This window comes from Oncorhynchus clarkii, chromosome 23, assembly GCF_045791955.1.
Source record: "Oncorhynchus clarkii lewisi isolate Uvic-CL-2024 chromosome 23, UVic_Ocla_1.0, whole genome shotgun sequence".
Classification (NCBI taxonomy): Eukaryota; Metazoa; Chordata; class Actinopteri; order Salmoniformes; family Salmonidae; genus Oncorhynchus; species Oncorhynchus clarkii.
In genome coordinates, this window is record NC_092169.1 from 2,459,883 (window position 1) to 2,480,549 (window position 20,667).

Consider the following 20,667-nt stretch of genomic DNA (forward strand, 5'->3'; position numbering starts at 1 on the left):
CATATGTTCTGTAAAATGTAGGAAAATACGGCTAAGCCCGTAGACAGTTAAACTCGCAGACTGTATTGTCTTGTGGTGTAGTTAGCGCTCGGGAAAACGTAGTACAACATAAGGAAAGTACCAAAACAGCTTGATTTAAAGTAAAGTAGTATTCAGACCACTTGACTTCTACATTTTGCTACGTTACCGCCTTATTCTAAAATTGATTAAATAAAAACATGTCCTCATCAATCTACACACAATATTCCATAACGACAAAGTGAAAACAGGTTTCTAGAAATGTTGGCAGAGATGTATACAGTTAGAGTACCAGTCAAAAGTTTGGACACCTACTAATTCAAGGGTTTTTCTTTATGTTTACTATTTTCCACATTGTAGAATAAAAGTGAAGACTTCAAAACTGTGAAATAACACATATGAAATTATGTAGTAACCAAAAAAGCGTCAACATATATTTTATATTTGAGATTCTTCGAAGTAGCCACCCTTTCCATGAAACATTTGCAAACTCTTGGCATTCAAAAAGCAATTTTATCAATTTTAGAATAAGGCTGTAACGTAATAAAATTTGGAAAAAGTCAATGGGTCTGAATACTTTCCGAATGCACTGTAGGGAAGGGGCATGCAAGCAGATGAGGAAATGTGTCTAGAATGGAAGAAATTATAGTGAACACCTGCATAAGGGCGAAGGTAAACCAAGGAGAAGACTCACTACCCTCTGTGCCTAATAAAAAAACACAACCCTCCCCAAAGCATTGTTTGGGTTGTGACAATTCTACCCTTTTTTGCAAGTTATCGCTCTACAATTCTGTTAATTCTACCAGGGACAAGTGTTCAACATCTCAGTAATAATCTGAGATGCGCATTGCAATTGTAGCCTAATAAAGACGACCTGGAACGCAACCATGGGGTTTGGCGCATCGATAGAAGAACAGTTCTCATTGGTAGAAGTGACATTGTTTTACCCAATCAGAGCGGTTGTTTTGCAAGAGTCATAGTGTCCACCAGGAAGTGAAAAGGTTTACAATCTTTGATTTTGTAAAAAAAAAATAGGTATACCAGTTTGTTTTGGATTATGACTAACACGTCATAACCGGAGTATACATCGTTGTTGATTTGCCCTTCTCAACATGTATAGCGGACTTTTACCGAAAGGTCTGACCGATGCAGAAATTAGTTCAGATGATGAAGACGACCAAGGTGTTGCAAATCAAGAAATAGCCGCAGCTAACGTTCAACGTACTGCAGTTGGACTTTCGCGTGGTCTTAAGCAAAATTGTGTTACACTTGGAGACACAAGTTATTCTTGTATCCAGCCCTTCATAGAAAATGACCTGTGTTTGGACTCCTTACCCGGGATTTCCGAGGAGAATTGGCAAGAATGTGAAGTGTTGCACCACCTTTCAAAAGCAAGTAAAATGTGGATAGGCTACTCATTTGAAAAGCTACATTGTATGTTTTAAAGTGACTAAAGACACTAACGTGATATACCCATCACGCAAACATAATTAACTGTTGAAAATGAGATTTTCATGATTTGGGTTAATGCTTTTGTTATTGCTAATTGTGAACGGTTGCACTTCCTGTTCTTTAGAAATTTAAAGAGCAACAGAAGAAAAAATGTGAGATCAACACAATGAAGCTCCCCCAAAAAAGACAGCAGAGAAAAGGACGATATAAGAAAGGTGAATTGCACTTTTCTAACACATACCCACAATAGCCACTGAAGATAAAGATCAATGAGATCTTTGCTCTGGTCAGATGTAAGCCTAACCTACTTGACCTATCCATCACGGAAATAATGGAAAAGGGAAAACCAGAGCAGAGGGGTCATCCTGTGTCCAAGTGTCTCATGATCCTTGTTTTTTAAAGTGCCTATTCACTGACTTTCATTTGTCCTTGTTCAATTCTGATTCTGATTATAGCTAGAAGACTATTAACTAAATTATAAAGGTTGAACTGGAATGGATCCACGGCAAACAAAATTAAATGATATACAATTCCATCAAAAGTCACTGAAAAAAAAAAAAGTCACCATATAACCACAGTGCCGTTTATATTTCTGGGGTCATGAGTCACAATACTACAACAGGGTGATTTTTGGAGTTTACTTGACCGTTCACAGGGAACCAAGATAAATGACTTTGTGTTTCACGTCACTAAACAGATGAAAAATCAGCAACTAAGAACATGGTATCAAACAATGAAAGGTAATGTAGGCTATATCTATTTTTGAAAATGTAATTGTATTACATACAGTTGAAGTCGTAAGTTTACATACACTTAGGTTGGAGTCATTAAAACTCATTTTTCAACCACTCCACAAATGCCTTGTTAATTAACAAACTATAGTTTTGGCAAGTCGGTTAGGACATCTACTTTGTGCATGACACAAGTAATTTTTCCAACAATTGTTTACAGACGATTATTTCACTTAATTCACTGTATCACAATTCCAGTGGGAAGTTTACATACACTAAATTGACTGTGCCTTTAAACAGCTTGGAAAATTCTAGAAAATAATTTGAGGTGAACCTATGGATGTATTTCAAGGCCTACCTTCAAACTCAGTGCCTCTTTGCTTGACATCATGGGAAAATCATAAGAAATCAGTGAAGACCTCAGTTGTGATCCTAACTGACCTAAGACAGGGAATTTTTACTAGGATTAAATGTCAGGAATTGTTAAACTGAGTTTAAATGTATTTGGCTCAGGTGTTTGTAAACTTCTGACTTCAACTGTAGCTCTACAATAGACTCTTCAAGGCTGAGTCCCAGTACTTCACCCACTACAGCTCGCATACTTTCTTCCATGGATTTTAGAATTGTGGAAACTCGCTCTAGTCAATGCTTAGGCTACACCAATCCTATGCTTTTTAATCCATGATGATAGGTGTTCAAGTGCACATTTCATAAAAAGGGTGGTGAATCGGGACATAGCCTTGTTGGTGTAGGCCTACCTAATAGCCTATTTTACTAGGACTTTCTAAAAATTGCATGGGTACTTATCACCCATGTATATTCTAAACATATGCTGTAGTCTTGTACTGAACCGATAATGAACATGAACACTTTTTTTTTTTTTCTCAGCAGAGAACCTCAAGCGGAGCATGAAAGGCATCGGGATGGGCTTACGCAGTACTTTGGCATCAATGATAGATTTCAACCCCCTGCCTGTAGCAAGCCTGCTCCCAAGGTAACAAAGATGTCTGCCACATTACTCGCCTGCCTGTCTGTGTTTAATGCCGTCAAGTTATGGTAAAAGCATCGAACGTGTTCTGTCTTTCCATATCCATGCCTGTGTAACTTCTCATTGTTTTATCAAATATGACAGGTGGATTAAGAGGTTTTTAGACTCAAATCTGACGTTGAGTAAAATATAAAAGATAGTGTTAAATGTAATGATGAGATTACCTTAATCTTGGCATTGGGATGATTCTCCACTGTCCTTTTAGGTTGAGATTAATGTAAGATGTAGATTTTCTCTAGAGAGAAGTGTATGTACTGAATGTCTGTACAAAGACCTGACAGCTCCTGCACACCTTGTTACTGTTTGTGGAAAGCTCCGTATACAACAATAACATAGCCTTTCACACTTTGAGTAGCCTAATTGTCAGACCCATGAATCTAGCCTTCAGGGGCATGGATCTAGCCTGCACAGCACTATCTTAGGCTATATTTTTGGAAAATGATGTTTGGAAAATGGAATCACAGACAGTCACCTGCTTTTGTTTTTGTGTGTCTCAGCCCTGCATCTATGTGCAGGAAAGTGCTGGCGAATAGCTGTAGTGTGTGTGTCATAAGATAAGAAACTCTTGGAAAATTAGTTTATTTCTAAATGGATTCAAGTAAGAAATTAAGTTATGTACTTGATAAGTCTGATGTAATAGAACAAGAAAGAGACATACATATTTTTATATGTAAATTGCCATGTAAGCAAAGTGGTTGCAAATATAATAATTGTGTATAAGATGGGGAATTTGTCCTAATTCAATTGGAAGTTCTAGTAATGCCTATTTTGAGTGTTATTTGAATGCACTATCTCAAAGTACCATAAAATTGAATTTTTGCTGCGTTTTTTTTTTCTCATTCTCAAAAGAGGAGACCTACTTTGAATGGATAAGATATAATTAACAAGAAGCTGAATTAAACAGAACTTGTCAAGTCAACATAACGAGAAGGTCTTGCTCCTCCATGTTCAAACATTCTCATTAGTGATCAATGTCATTTAGACATTCATATTACATTAACAAATGTTAAGTCAATTACACACTAGGCACAAAATATTTTCTTTGGGACATGCACATTCAGTCTATAATTCAGTTCACATTGCCAGCAAAAAGGCTACTGTAAAGTTGTGGTGGTAGAAGTTTGTATATATGCAGTTATTACTACCATCTTTCATTTCATTATTAGGTTTTTCCAAATTCATTTGAGAGATGAGTGTGCGTCCATAAACAACTTGAGTCTTTATATATATATTTATATATGCCATTTAGCAGACACTTTTATCCACAGCAACTTGCAGTCATGCGTGCATACATTTTATATATATGTGGGCCCAGGAATCAAACCCACAATCCTGGCGTTGCAAACGCCATGCTCTACCAACTGAACCGCACAGGGCCGTGAGTCCTTGAATCATTTTTATGAAGATGCTTCAGAGCGGGCTCCGCTAATATAGAAGTATAACATCTTGCCTGTCATGTGCCCTGTGAAAGATTTTTGGAGAAATGCTCTTTACTGTACTACTTCGGATAGTCTCCTTTTTTAGGGAACCACCCTGCCATCAGTGACCAGGGGCATCTTTGCCCTCTCCCCTGCCCCAGTCTGTAATGGAAATGTGTGATTAAAGAGTCACATTTATGTTTGGTGGTAACCCCCCCCCCCCCCCCCAAAAAAAAAGATTTCCCTTCTAATATCCAATCAAAAAGGTTTTCATTTGTGAAGGAAAATCTACATATTTGTATTAATAGCAATCCTATAAAAAATAAGGCCCGGGGGAAGTTACTCTTAGATTTTACCCCCCCTTTCTATTTCTAAAATCACAAAATGTTCCCCTTCTCTCCAGTCCAGCCTAGAAAAGAGCATAGAGAGCGCCATCGCTGAAGGGGACTTTGGGAAGGCGGAGGAGATGAGCGACAGACTCGCCACTCGAGAGGTACGTTGCACTGATAAGAGATCTTTGGGGCGCTCCCGCTGTGACAAATCAAACTAATGGATCCGTGGCCATTTCTTCCTGCAAAGACATAGGGGAACAAAAACACACACAGGCACACTTGATTGAGAAGTCCTGCAGCCCTTTTCCATTGAGTTAATGGAAATCCCTCCCCCTTAGTTTTGAAGTGTGGCAGTGTCTAAAGGACTTTTGGCTCTGCTTTTTAATGAAGGGGTACATTGCCTTCAAGCCAACTTTTAAAACATTCTCAAGGTGCAAGTTTCATACCTTTGAAGTGCACACGTCCCTAAATGCAATGCCTGCAGTTTTGAAACCACTCGTCTCGGCAGGCATCATGGATCAAGCGGTTTGAAGCTAATTTAGTAGAGAATGTAGCCCACGCACCCATAATTGCAGTTAAAAAGGCACAGCTACTACTTTTCATAGTTGGGGATTACAGTATGTTCAATTGTCACAACTAGAGGTGAGAGATGTGATGCTCTTATAGAAGCAGTGATATTCATGCATCAGTACAGCATACACACTTATGTCTGTCAGCCATGTACCTAAACCTTATTTAAGATAAACACTTGAATTTCAACAAAGGTTAAGCAATGCACGCAAAATCGTCATACTCTATCAAACATTAAAACCTAGTTCTCTATTAAAAATGTTGATGAGGGACACGCAGGGTAAGTGATTTGATTTTTACATGCCAGCAGACTGATGTTGAAGGCTGATTCTTGTACCCAGCATAAAACAGACGATAAAACACAATAATGCAAATGGACAAAAAAAGGTTAGAGAAATTAAAATTAAAAACTTGCTTTGTGGCTGACAAAGTGGCACCTGTAGTTCCAGAAAGCCTCTTAGAGTACTAGTGGATTTGGGCAGACTTAGCTGAGGTTCTTTGCCTCTCTGTCACCTCCCTTGTAGCTTGCCAGGAACATGAAGGATGGGCTTGACAGCAGTCTGGCAGCCATAGCTCACTATGTATCTGTGTTTACCTCATGCTCAGAACAGTGAATTGACTGAAGTTTTCAAGAAATTCTCACATACAACAAAATTGGTGAGTAAGAAACTGCATTCATTGTTCTGTAATGCCTGGTAACATTTAGCCCAATATCAGCCTGTCTGTAAAATTGTCTAAATGACAATGAGAGCTAATGACAAGTGACCTACAAATTCCACTGACTTCTTGTAAATATATAGGAAAATACAGCAGCATACAGTACCATGAATGAGTAGGAAAATACATTTCACCATTTATTCTACTGTAGTATGTTGACCATGTTGCACAGAAGGGGATACTGATGTGTTACTGCTGCAATATCCCTTTTCAAATATGTTTTTCTCTCGTCTCTTTAGTGGATGTTGGACCAAATATACTGTATCTACGGTAGAGCGTAAACTTGAGAGAAGTGTAGTTTGCTACAGATGGCTCAAGTGGTGGCTGCTGGCAGCGTCAAGGTTGCGGCTTCATTTCCTAGATAAATAATAGCATGTGGCATATTAAACATGCTCTGGGGAAATGTGCGTAGAAGTGGAGCGTTTCATACCCACGTCTAATTCTTCCTGAGTTCAACCTCATTGCACTTTGCAAATGATGATTGAGACACTAGTGTTGACTCTGGACAGTCCTATGGTGACAAACATTTAGTGGATCAATATTCCCAACTGTGGTCAGAATACATTTCAAGGTTATTATTGAAGCGTCTCATTTGATACTGTATGTAATGGCTTATTTGTTTAATTTGTTTACAGTCATAACACTTGAGACATTATTATGGCAGGCTTTTTAGTGGAGGAATAGTACCATGTTTTCGTAATGGAAAGAACGGAAAAGGATTTAGACAGCTGTGAATTACTAAAGAGAGCTGTGTCTGTCCCCCAAGGCATTGATTGTAAAGAAACACAGTTCACAGTGTGACACCAGGTTGTCACAGTATTTCAATTCTCAATCTACCAGCATTGCTTTTCGAACCAAAGTGAAATGTCTGACGATGTTCCTCCAATAAAGGAATTGTTTGTTTCTGCTGTGTTTTTGAGCTCGCGACAATCAATTCATTATTTTTTTGTTGACGTTGAATCTGAATATTAAAACAATTTGGTGAAACCCTTTTTTTTTTTTTTTTTAAGGCTTCTTAGAAATTCTCTGATACATGTGCTTTCATCTGTTCGAGTACTAGAATACACTGCTAGAATATTACAGGTTGCTTTGAGATTGTCTCCATTAAACTATATATTTAAATATTCTCCAAAGTCTGAAATTCTTTGTTTCAAATACTTTTTAAAGCTTGGTTCTTCTTAAAAGTTCAAGTTAAGTATTAAGTCCACCAAAATACGACACAAAGCAATCACATTTCTTCTTAGGTATCTATTCATATTATTAACTGGTACCTTACTGAGGCAGTGTTGTTTCGAAGGAAGCTCTTTGGTTTTCATCCCTAATACCTTTACATTTTAGAAAACCATTGTTTGCAGATAGGGTTGGCAATGTTTCTTCTTTTCTCACGTGCAGTTTGGTTTGTTGATCTTTTGCAGAGGCGTACTTTTCTTGTTGTTTCTCAAAGGCTGGCTTAGAAGTCCCAAAATACTAGGAATAGCTTCTGGCCCCTAAAGTACTTCATAATATTAGTTCAGTAGATTGAGTGGTGCAAGTCTTCCAATTAGGGCACTTGCGACGCCATCCTTTGATTATTGAACATGATTTTACACAGCTGTAAGTTGCATATGGAGTAATTAATTTCCTTAATTAGCATAATATTAAGTGCTATATATAACTCGCTCACCCTCTGTCAGGAGAGTTGATAGGATCCGGCAGCTCATATTTAAAAGATGGATTCCAGAAAGCATTCCTGAAAAATTAAACAAAGAAGACTGTAGTCAGTTAAAACGTATATCCAATAATACAGAAACTGTTATAAGCATTCATGACAGCTCATAGCTTCTTATAACTGCCTACACAAGTGCATACATTCCCATTATTCATTCATAATACATTATGAATGAGTTTAACAGCTAGCCTTAAGTAAAATAGCTAAGCACAACTTAATCCAATGGTGATTGTAATTCACTGTCTCTTCAGCGGACTTCCATCCTGCAACAATTGAGCACATCCCTCTCCTCTACAAACCGAGCAATAAGCTCCCTTTATTTAATATTTAGTTTTTTACTCTGAGGCAGTACTTTTTATATAATAAGTGAAAATAATACAAGACAAAAGACTGTCATGCCGTGTTAGTGCTTCCAGTTTCCCCTTAGCAGTGATCACAACTATTAGCGTACATTACCACTTCAAAACAGAAACTCGATATTCTGACACAATAGGGGGTGTCATGTCCTTTTCATGAGTTCCAGAAGCTAAAGAATATGGAAATGATGGAAAGAAACACCTGCATGGTTCATCATAAACACTTGTCTAACCACTGGTAGTCTAAAGTACAGAACCCAGAGAAATTACACTCTTCAACACACCATAGATAGATGGTTAGGAGTGACATTTCTGAACACAGAAAGACAAGCCAAATTATCCACAGGTGTTGCTCGTGGCAATAAGTAGCAAATTAAGTCACCTGACGTTAGATCATTGTATGACTGAGATATAGGCCTAGAGCTATGCAAATGGTGGTTGCTTGAAGGCCCAGATATATTGTGTCCACAGGCTAACTTGCATCTTTACTTCTCATACCACTCAAAATGGTATGATATTATTATGAACCTAATTTCTTCTACCATTTCAATGAAGCCAGAGATACAGTACCAGTCAAAAGTTTGGACACACATACTCATTCCAGTTTTTATTTAATTTTATTTTTACTATTTCCTACATTGGAGAATAATAGTGAAGACATCAAAACTCTGAAATAACACATGGAATCATGTAGTAACCAAAATAGTGTTAAACAAATCAAAATATATTTTAGATTCTTCAAAGTAGCCACCTGCCTTGATGACATCTTGGCACACTCTTCGCATTCTCTCAACCAGCTTCATGAGAATTGCTTTTCCAGCCATCTTGAAGGAGTTCCCACATATGCTAAGCACTTTATTGGCTGCTTTTCCTTCACTCTGCGGTCCAATTCATCCCAAACCATCTCAATTGGAGGCCAGGTCATCTGATGCAGCACTCCATCATTCTCCTTGGTCAAATAGCCCTTACACAGCCTGGAGGTGTGTTTGGGGTAATTGTCCTGTTGAAAAGCAAATGATAGTCCCACTAAGTGCAAACGAGATGGAATGGTGTATCGCTGTAGAATGCTGTGGTAGCTATGCTGGTTAAGTGTGCCTTGAATTCTAAATAAATCAGTGTCCCCATCAAAGCACCATCACACTAGCACCTCCGTGTTTCACAGTGGGAACCACACATGCGGAGATCATCTGTTCACCTACTCTGTGTTTCACAAAGACACAACGGTTGAAACCAAAAGTCTCCAATTTGGAATCATCAGACCAAAGGACTGATTTCCACCGGTGTAATGTCCATTGCTTGTGTTTCTTGGCCCAAGCAAGTCTCTTCTTATTATTGGTGTCCTTTAGTAGTGGTTTCTTTGTAGCAATACAACCATGAAGGCCTGATTCACGTAGTCTCCTCTGAACAGTTGATGTTGAGATGTGTCTGTTACTTGAACTCTGAAGCATTTATTTGGGCTGCAATCTGAGGTGCAGTTGACTCTAATGAACTTATACTCTGCAGCAGAGGTACAGTGGGGCAAAAAAGTATTGTCAGCCACCAATTGTGAAAGTTCTGCCACTTAAAAAGATGAGAGGCCTGTAAATTTCATCATAGGTACACTTCAACTATGACAAACAAAATGAGGGGAAAAAATCCAGAAAATCATGTAGGATTTTTTATGAATTTATTTGCAAATTATGGTGGAAAATAAGTATTTGGTCACCGACAAACAAGCACGATTTCTGGCTCTCACAGACCTGTAACTTCTTCTTTAAGAGGCTCCTCTGTCCTCCACTCGTTACCTGTATTAATGGCAGCTGTTGGAACTTGTTATCAGTATAAAAGACACCTGTCCACAACCTCAAACAGTCACACTCCAAACTCCACTATGGCCAAGACCAAAGAGCTGTCAAAGGACACCAGAAACAAAATTGTAGACCTGCAGCAGGCTGGGAAGACTGAATCTGCAATAGGTAAGCAGCTTGGTTTGAAGAAATCAACTGTGGGCGCAATTATTAGGAAATGGAAGACATACAAGACCACTTATCTCCCTCGATCTGGGGCTCCATGCAAGATCTCAACCCGTGGGGTCAAAATGATCACAAGAACGGTGAGCAAAAATCCCAGAACCACACGGGGGGACCTAGTGAATGACCTGTAGAGAGCTGGGACCAAAGTAACAAAGCCTACCATCAGTAACACACTACACCGCAGGGACTCAAATCCTGCAGTGCCAGACGTGTCCCCCTGCTTAAGCCAGTACATGTCCAGGCCTGTCTGAAGTTTGCTAGAGAGCATTTGGATGATCCAGAAGAAGATTGGGGGAATGTCATATGGTCAGATGAAACCAAAATATAACTTTTTGGTAAAAACAACTTGTTGTGTTTGGAGGACAAAGAATGCTGAGTTGCATCCAAAGAACACCATACCTACTGTGAAGCATGGGGGTGGAAACATCATGCTTTGTGGCTGTTTTTCTGCAAAGGGACCAAAACGACTGATCCGTGTAAAGGAAACAATGAATGGGGCCATGTATCGTGAGATTTTGAGTGAAAACCACCTTCCATCAGCAAGGGCATTGAAGATGATACGTGGCTGAGTCTTTCAGCATGACAATGATCCCAAACACACCACCCGGGCAATGGAGTGGCTTCGTAAGAAGCATTTCAAGGTCCTGGAGTGGCCTAGCCAGTCCAGATCTCAACCCCATAGAAAATCTTCGGAGGGAGTTGAAAGTCCGTGTTGCCCCGCAACAGCCCCAAAACATCACTGCTCTAGAGGAGATCTGCATGGAGGAATGGGCCAAAATACCAGCAACAGTGTGTGAAAACCTTGTGAAGACTTACAGAAAACATTTGACCTCTGTCATTGCCAACAAAGGGTATATAACAAAGTATTGAGATACTTTTGTTATTGACCAAATACTTATTTTCCACCATAATTTGCAAATAAATTCATTAAAAATCCTACAATGTGATTTTCTGAAGAAAAAAAAAATCTCATTTTTCTGACATGGTTAAGTGTACCTATGATGAAAATTACAGGCCTCTCTCATCTTTAAGTGGGAGAACTTGCACAATTGGTGGCTGACTAAATACTTTTTTGCCCCACTGTAACTCTGGGTCTCCCTCTCCAGTTTCATCATAGTGCTTGATGGTTTTTGCGACTGCACTTGAAGAAACTTCTTGTTTCTTAAACTTTCTTGAAATGTTTGATATTGACTGACCTGATATTGACTGACCTTCATGTCTTAAGGTAATGATGGACTGTCATTTCTCATTGCTTATTTGAGCTCTTCTTGCCATATTATGGACTTGGTGTTTTACCAAATAGGGCTGTCTTCTGTATACCACCCCTACCTTGTTGCAACACAACTGATTGGCTCAAACGCATTAAGAAGGAAAGAAATCCCACAAATGAACTTTTAATAAGGCACTCCTGTTAATTGGAGTGCATTCCAGGTGACTACCTCATGATGCTGGTTGAGAAAATGCCAAGAGTGTGCCAAGCTGTCATCAAGGCTACTTTGAAGAATCTCAAATATATACTTCTACAATGTAGAAAATAGTTTTAAAAAATAAAGAAAAACCCTGGAATGAGTAGGTTTGTCAACTTTTGACTGGTACTGTATATTAGGAAAGAAACCCATACCACCATGGCATGCATTGCTTTGGAAACCACTGTTTAAGTACTGTAAAGCAAAGGTGGCACAACGTGGCTATTTAGGTGAGAAGAGGAGCTGAACTAAGACTATTTCATGTTATTTTGGTGTTTTCTCTTTTCAGTACCTTTCCCTGTAATGCCACATTTTTTAATGAGCATTGCTTTTGTGGAAAACACTCGTTATCAGATTTAAGCTGTGCCCGCCCCACATCAGAAAATGAGGCTCTCTTCCTCTCTCCTGCAAGGCCCCCGGGCGACTGAGAAACAGTTAAGGAAAGTCTCTTCTTCGTTCCTTTTTCCTTCAGCATAAGCAATTCATCACAGAATGAACTCTTATTGTATGTATCTCTGGATGACTCACATGCAATTTCTGCCCATTAATTTTTGAAATGGATTTTGTGAAATGGGTACTAAGCTTTTATCAAATGCTTGGGAATCTCATTTAGATTATTGTATTTCATTAATTACTTGATAGGCAAAGCATACTTTTCAATGTAGATTTTTTTTTTGTGCTGTTTAATTAATTAGCATGTTTTCTCTTTTAATTAAAGCCATTTTTTTTATTAAAGCCCACAGCAAAACACATATATAATTTGTTTGTAATTAGGCCTTAATTGGTGGTAGTGGAAGCTTAGCACCCTTAGTTTCTTTTTTCATGATTGCCATTTTATTGCCAGTCAGTCATTAATTAAACTGTTTTTCTAATTAGCTTATAAAACTGTTGATGGCACATTATTGTAAGTATGAGTTCAAAGCTTGCTAATAAGCCTTCCCTACTCAGAAGAGGCAAGATAATGGAATATGTACAAAGCAGGCAAACTTTCAGACTCTTTTTTTTTTTTTTTTCAGTCCCTAAAGATGACAGTATCTAGCATCAGATTATTAGGGAACAGAAAAATAGAGACATGCATTATACCACTGGCTGTTCGGCAATATCTTCCCAGGAGTGGCTCTCTTTTTGCATGTCATGTAATGCTGTTTGTCAAATTGGCAGCAAGATGACATAAACCTCTTACACGACTGCCCCCTGAATGACAATAATGCTAATCTTTATTGAGAGAATATGGCAATGCATCCTGAATAAAAAAAAAATAATTATAAGGGGAGGATATACAGCTCATGGCTTTGATTACAGCTCATGGTCTCACCAGACAACCAATGCCAGTAATGCTTTGATGTACTTAGATGTTTAACAGCTACAGAATAAGGACTATTCGTCATCACAAAAAATAGGACTGAAATTCCGTATTGACCAAGGTTCGCCCACGTCCCAGGACTCTGCCAACACAACACCTTAGCTGTTACACCAATCTAAGATCTAAAACCTCTTGACGAGGTTGCTATGTGTTGGATTAAAGTCGCGTCACTACCCCTCTTCTTCCCCATCTCAAGTTCCTAATGCCTGGGCACACCTTCGATGGCCTCACGGTAGCGCCATCACACTTCTGACACCAATTCGCAAATTAGGTGGTAGCCCTGACCGTGACTCAAACTTGGGTCATTGGCTTGTCAACCCAACTCCTCGTAGCCTTTATGCCAAGATAAACTCAGGACCTCTTGATGAGGTAGCTACTCACTACAATATATGGCATACAGTGTTTTCAACTTACATATTGAACACTTTGACATACTTGATTACATTGTGTATGTTTATTCATACTGTAAATATTGTTTAACATGTTCTCACCTGAGATTTTAACTCACCACCTCTTGGTTCACGGCATTCCAATCTTCCTGCTATGTGTTATAAACGTCCCTGGGACAAACCGGGAACCAGACAACGGCCAGGGGACCATGACACAACATCCAAAGAACGTCCTAAAAACCGTCCCTGGGACAAATTGGGAACTAGACAAAACCTCCAGGGTCTATGACACAATGTCCCAATAACGTTCAGGGGACCATTGGACAAACCGGGAACTATTAAAAACGTCCCGGAGAGAACGTTCCCTTGGGACCATCACACAACATCCTAAGGAGTAGTAAAATTAAAGTCCTGCGAATGTCCTGACATGGTCCTCGGTAACGTCCTGGGAACTTACAGGGAACTAGACCAAGGTCCCCTCAGAGAACATTCCTTTGGGACCATCACACAATGTTAGAATGTTTTTAGAAAGTCCAGTGGGATAATATTCGCTTCGTAACCATTGAGGGACCTAATGGGAACATTGCCGCATGTCTCCAGGACGTCCCCAGTTTGCTGGGCTTCACTCAAATCATTGTCAAGACTTGTTCTTATCAACATAGTAATTTCTTTGTTTAACTTGCACCGATAGGACAACCAATAATTGGAAATAGATTAAATGGCATCAAAGCAATTTAGTGGACAGACTGCCTTATGCTTCATTGTTGCAGTAATGCTTTTACATGGCATAAACAAGGTCAAGTTGAAGTATAGCAATCTGACTTTTCAGACTAGAAACCCATTTTCCTTTTTTTTCTCCTCCCTACCTCGATTCTTCGAAATTAGACTGAAATTACATATGAGCTGCCTAATCTGATATTTATTCCATTCTTATATAGCCCTGCTTTCCAAAGTTGACTAAGGCCACATTATTTAGGCATTAAGGTAGTGTGATAAGGGAATTAGGCTGGTCATTAATCGTTTACACGTCAAATGCAGCGGAGCAGCTCGGGGTGGTGATTTAGCGAGGCAAAGCCACATAGCCCCTGTTAATCCACCTCTCACATGTTTTAATTGGAAGAGGCTTCCCAGGATAGGACATTTTATGAATGGGTTTAAGGCCATTTCTTCCTTAAAGCCATCATTTATTTCATATTGTTAATACCAGCCTGAACACTTTATTAATATAGAGAAGCATTTACGTTAAGTTGAATCTTCTCTCCCTACCATTGTCTTTTGAAGCTGCTGTTGTTTTTGTAATGTGTATCTTGGAATATCCAAGGATTCTGAGAAATGCACAGAGTTATCAGTAAATCATTGTGATGACTATGAACTCATGTTGGTAAACTGGTTGAAATACCTGCAGGATCCCCAATGTCTTGAATACTTTGGAAGGGATTCCATTTGTCACTGACAGAAGCCACATCCATGCTGTCTATGCAGTAGGCTGTGCCGCAGCATAGAAGTCAACTCAAAGGGGACTGTGATCGATAATTTGCATTGTGTCAATACAATGGGCATGACTTATCTATAACATGGCCTGTGCTGAAGTGATATATAGTATAGCGAGGCCACATATTTGGGATTCCACTTGAATCTCTATGACAACCCAAACATGAGTGACAACAGAAAGTGGTACTATTGATTTAACTTTCCTAGTGGTTCTAAGCTACTGCAGCAGTGGCAGTATAATGCAGCAAAAAATTTGCCGCCTGCAAACCTTCCAAAGGTCACAGTATTAATCCTTTGAATAAACCTTGTGTTAAACAGAGGCTATGCTCACGACAGAATTGAAAGAAAAGAAAAATGGTTTTGGGGAGAAAAAAAATTGAAGGTATCGGACACTAAATCTTCATTTTAACATTGGTCTTACGGAAACATGGAATAGGCTTGTATGACTGCCTTAAACAAAGAACGGATGAGGTTTTTGTGTCGAATAGGCCCATTTTCTTTTCTAGCTTTGTATTTTTATTCTGGCAGCAAATGTTTTCATTTCTGCTGGCTTGTGATTTGAAAGGATTTGGCACTAAGACACACACAAGGGGAGGGGGAGAAAAAATCCTGAAAAGTGGATCAAAAAAGTAAATGAAAAATAATGTCATATTACTGAAAATATGAGAGGCTAATTTGTGCCGACTTTTTGCTAATTTTGTTCTCGCCACAGAAAGAGGAGCCGTCACCTGCTCGGCGCCACAGCGCTGACAGTGCCAGTGATCCATGAAATAAGCTGCCGCTGGCTTTGTTCAGATAAGAATGAACAAATCTGCACAATGTACTGCTCTCGGAATCTCATTTTCATACTTGCATGCAGGCTAAAAGAAATAAGCTGTTTGCAGGCTTGATTAATCAGACATTTGAGGGCTTTTTTTTGTCTCTTTGATCTGTTCTGTCGCCTAGGTAACTTGGTTGACATTAATGTTGAGCCCCAGTAAAGACAATCAGGGATGTAGACTGCATTGAAAAAACCAAAATGTAAAGACCTTTACCACTTTAACCGCTCAGCGGCTGCAAGAGAAAGAGAAGAGGGGGAGGGGGTATGTGAGAGGGTTTTAATTATGTCAAAGTGTCAATGTGTCAGTGTCTTTTTTTGGGGGGTGGGGGTTTAGGAAGGTGTGGTTTCTAGACATTTTGAATTTCAAATGCTCCCCACAGGAGAGCAGGTTAATGTGGGTAATCCTTGTGTTACAAAACATATACATATCTGGTTGTAAAGCTCAAGGAGCCATTTAGCATCTTCCAATTTCATTATATTTTCTCTCAAAACAGATGCCTTTTACCCAACGACTTTATTTTTGGCAAATGTGTGAACGCAGGAGAATTGTCAACAATTGAATAAACCTTCAGATTTATGATCCCAGCCTGTGCCACATCCAAGCAAAAGCATTTAGCACCTACACCACTTAAACACGGTGCTCAAAACGCCCTGGTATTATCTGCTGGCAAATCTACTCTCAACATGAGAATGATCACCCATTGTAACTTTCCCTTTCTCCAGAGTTCTGCCTAGAAAACATGATTTTATAGGCCTTTAAAACCTATAAAAAATTGCAAGGAATTAGAAAACTGTCATAGTATGTTAGCTTCAGGTTATGCAGACGCTTTTACAAATCTTCCAAGTGACTGTATAGATGAATGCCTCGAGGGCCCAGCCGGAGCCCAGTACTTGCAGCCAGCTGAAGCCCTTATCTTAAATCCAAGCAAAGTACCATTAATCTTTTTGAAAGACCTTTATGGCTTTTAATGTATCCCAAATTAGAACATTTTACACCCTTGGTTCCTGAAATATGGTGATAAAAAGCCTTTAGAGTTAAATGTTTCCTGGATACTTGCACTGTCCTGCTTAATCCCAACATGTAGTCTTTCTAATAAAGTTTATCCCACTTAATTATAATATTTTTTTTTAATTGACTAGTATATTTTTGTTGTTGAGAAATTGTGGCACATTTCTTCACTACCTTTTTTTTATACTTTTTTTTTTCTTTCCCCTGATTGTACTCTATGAATGTTAGAAATAATTACCTAAACGTTTGGAGATTTGTTCCAAGTGTGGAGTGACTGGATGTAGCCTTTTGTTTCCTGTGCTTCTGAGTGACTGGGGTTATTGGGATTATTCTGCTCAACAATACATGCACTTCCTCACTGATATTTGAACAAAATGTTTTTGCCTCTTGCAGTCATGGTCATTCCTTTAACTTCTGATTTAAAGATCTGCACGTTTCAAATCAAATGTTGCCTTTAACTGTACATTCAAACGATTAAGTAAATATTACGATAGTCATGGTAAATGGTTGACTGTCTTATTTTCGATTACTGTTAAGCAGTTGAATGTGTGTTTACTATGTTTGTTTTCTTCAGCAACCCACAATCTAGGTGCCGTCATTGCATCATGGTCAGGGTGAGACAAAATGGGAACCGGAGGCACTCATGAGAAGCCACCCTGACATATCAGTTGGAAGAGCTCTGCTTGCCAGAGAGACTGATTTACATCATCTAATGGGTCTTCTCTTTCAATAGTTGGCTGTGAAAATCGCGCAAGCCACCGATTGCCGTGACTTTGTGCAAAGCAAACAGGAAGTGGAGGCTTCGCGGGCAGCCCAGAAAAGGAAGAAACAAATCGCTTGGGGGTTTGTCTTTTTTACTCTCCTCCCCACAATTATCTCCCTAATTTACATTAAATCACAGTTTGTTAGCGACATACATTTGTTATGCGTATTTGGCTAGCTTGCCAGATTCTTTCTTACTTATTTCATGCACAGGTATAAATACATGCTAGGGTTTGACTATACAGAGAAAGTGTGTACTGTAGCCATCACTTAACATTAGACGGGCACTTTTGAACTGTCACAGTGGATGTCATGGTAAGAATATGTGTATAATGTGTTATGCTAATGTCTATGAACAAGCTCTCAAGAACATGGAAATATGTTTCATTCATATTCATTTTTGTCGTTATAATTTCTGTAATATATTTTGCAAAGAAGTTTTGCTAAATCAGTATTTTAACATCGATTCAGGTTTGAAGCCAAGCAAAGATGGGAAACCAAAAGCAACATGGGCTATATGTGACTTGTCTTCACTGAAGAGAAAGAAAATGAAGATTTGTGTATTTTCTCAGTTAACACAAACGTCATTAAATTAACATTTTTGCTTATGCATATAATTTTTTCTTCACGTTTGTACCATCATGTTTGTGAAATTGTCAAGATACTGTACACAACTAACAATAAAACATCTAATCTGTAAAAAAAATGAATTTATGGAATGTTCAAATAAATTCTGAGCACTCCATGGTGGCAGCTTTATGTGCTGTTTTCCATTACATTTCTCTGAATGTTTTTTTTTTTTTGCATTTCGGGGATTTTTTTCCCTTCAAATTAAATCTGGTGTACATTACTGGATGATGCGTTTATTCATTGCTGTAAAGTGGGTTAATCATGAAGGTGCTCCTTTCTTCTGAGGAGGTAGAGAAAGAAAAGATTAGGTTCCTAATGCAATCTACAGGATAATGTGCGATAGGATTTGCCAGTGCAAAATGAAATTTGGCTGCTGTAAACTGTTGTGAGCAGTCGTAAACTGTGTGAACAGAGGGACATGAAACAGAGGCTTTGCTGTTGGCCTTCACCCATGCTGAGAGAGATGTCATTGTTCCTCCGCTTAAACAAGAAGCACAGGATATTTCTAAGGAGCCTACTCTATAGCTGTAAAGAGTATGAGCGGTGATTACGTTGTTGTTTATTCCGAAGATATGATGCTCCTCTTTACAGTTTCTTTGCACTGTGATCTTCTTTTGCTCTGCAACGACCTGCTCTCCAACTGGTCCGTCCCAAATGCTTCCCCCAATGCAGATTGCGATTAATTATTGTAATTTCAAATTGCATGCGGAAAAAGTGCACGACTGGTAATTGCCATTATTCATAAACCTATATTATTTTGTTAACAATGCAAAATGATTGCTTTGCTCCAAGGCAATCTGGATTAATCCACCTCAGTTGTTTGCTCTTCACACATTTTTGCACCTACTCCTATTCTCATAGTCTTGCTGTGTATGCTGAATCAGTCTAGCACTGCAAGAAAAATAGGCAGAACATCAGCATAAAAAGTTTACTTGACCGAAGCGGCTTAAAACTGTGAACATCAAAAGGGCTGAGAACTACAATGAATTCCACAGAAAAAGATAACCTGGTTCTGCTTGTCAAAGTGTTAAGAGTATAACTTACTGTCACTGGCAATCGTTTTCAGAATTTTACATGATACTATTATTTATTTGTGGGTGCACATTTTGTGAGAAAAAAACTGCCAAAATAATGGAAACACTTGAGTAAAAGACAGATACAGAGTATATTGAAAGCTGGTGCTCCCACACAGGTGTGGTTCCTGAGTTAATTAAGCAAATAACATCCCATCATGCTTATGGTCATGTATAAAAAATGTTGGGCAAGCCATTATTTTGACATTAATTTGGCTACCATGGCTATACCCCATAAGATGGCAATGCCCCCATCCACAGGGCACGAGTGGTCACAATGTTTTGATGAGCATGAAATGATGTTAACCACGGCCATCTCAGTCACCAGATCTTAAACCAATTGAACACTTATGGGAGATTCTGGAGCTCATTTTGTAGCTCATTTGGTAGTAGTGCCCTCCAAGCTCATTACTAAGCTCTGGACCCTGGGACTGAAGTCTTCCGTTGCATCTGGATCATGGAATTCGTGACGAGCCACCCCCAGGTGGTGAGTGTAGGCAACAACATATCCGCCACGCTGAACATCAGCCCAGGGGCCCCTTGGGTCCATTCTTAGTCCCCTCCTGTACTCCCTGTTCACCCACGACTGCGTGGCTGCGCACAACTCCAACATCATTAAGTTTGCTGATGACACGACAGTGGTTGGCCTGGTCACTGATGTTGATGAGACAGCCTATAGGGTAGATGTCAGTGACCTGGCAATGTGGTCTCCCTCAATGTCAGCAAGAAAAAGGAGCTGATCGCGGACCTTTGGAAACGGAGGGCCGAGCATGCCCCCATCCACATTGACGGGGCTGTTATGGAGTGGGTCGAGAGCTTCAAGTTCCTTGGTGTCCACATCACTAAGGAATTACCATGGTCCACCAACACAGTCATGAAGAACGCACGACAAGCCTCTTCTCCTTCAGAAGGCTGAAAAGATTTGGCATGGGCCCTCAAATCCTCTAAATGTTCTAAAGCTGTACCATTGAGAGCATCTTGACTGACTGCATCACCACTTGGTATGGCAACTACTTGGCATTCAACCGCAAAGTGTAACAGAAGGTAATGTGTATGGCCCAGTACATTACTGGGGCTGAGCTCCCTGTCATTCAGGACCTCTATACCAGGTGGTGTTAGAAGAAGGCCCTACAAATTGTCAGTCTAAAGCCACCCTAGTCATAGACTGTTCTCTCTTCTAGCACACGGCAAGTGGTACTGATCCACTAAGTCTGGAACCAACGGGATACTGAACAGCTTCTACCCCCAATCCATAAGACTGCTAAATAATTAGATAAATAGTTAACCAATAGCTACCCGGAA

The 20,667-nt window shown here is 39.3% G+C and overlaps 1 protein-coding gene across 7 annotated transcripts; it reads left to right on the top strand.

Moving 5' to 3' along the window:
* The first annotated feature begins 981 nt into the window (after positions 1-981).
* On the top strand, positions 982-18,512 carry LOC139381635 (protein FAM204A-like). Of its 7 annotated transcripts, XM_071125304.1 has the most exons (8): positions 989-1,409; positions 1,595-1,685; positions 2,168-2,210; positions 3,090-3,195; positions 5,071-5,160; positions 6,176-6,226; positions 17,634-17,743; positions 18,134-18,512. In XM_071125304.1, the coding sequence occupies exons 1-8, from the start codon at positions 1,131-1,133 to the stop codon at positions 18,183-18,185; spliced, it is 822 nt and encodes a 273-aa protein (XP_070981405.1). In that variant the 5' UTR covers positions 989-1,130; the 3' UTR covers positions 18,186-18,512. The 7 variants fall into 7 exon arrangements, with proteins under 7 accessions (XP_070981410.1, XP_070981405.1, XP_070981408.1 ...); XM_071125309.1 differs by lacking the exon at positions 6,176-6,226 and having other exon boundaries at positions 982-1,409; positions 3,093-3,195; XM_071125307.1 differs by lacking the exon at positions 6,176-6,226.
* Positions 18,513-20,667: the final 2,155 nt, after the last annotated feature.

Excerpts from the sequence above, each read along its gene's own strand:
- LOC139381635 (XM_071125301.1), top strand. The coding sequence starts at position 1,131 with ATGTATAGCGGACTTTTACCGAAAGGTCTGACCGATGCAGAAATTAGT. Across the intron at positions 1,410-1,594 it reads TGTTGCACCACCTTTCAAAA|AAATTTAAAGAGCAACAGAA; the intron begins GCAAGTAAAATG and ends CCTGTTCTTTAG. Across the intron at positions 3,196-5,070 it reads GTAGCAAGCCTGCTCCCAAG|TCCAGCCTAGAAAAGAGCAT; the intron begins GTAACAAAGATG and ends CCTTCTCTCCAG.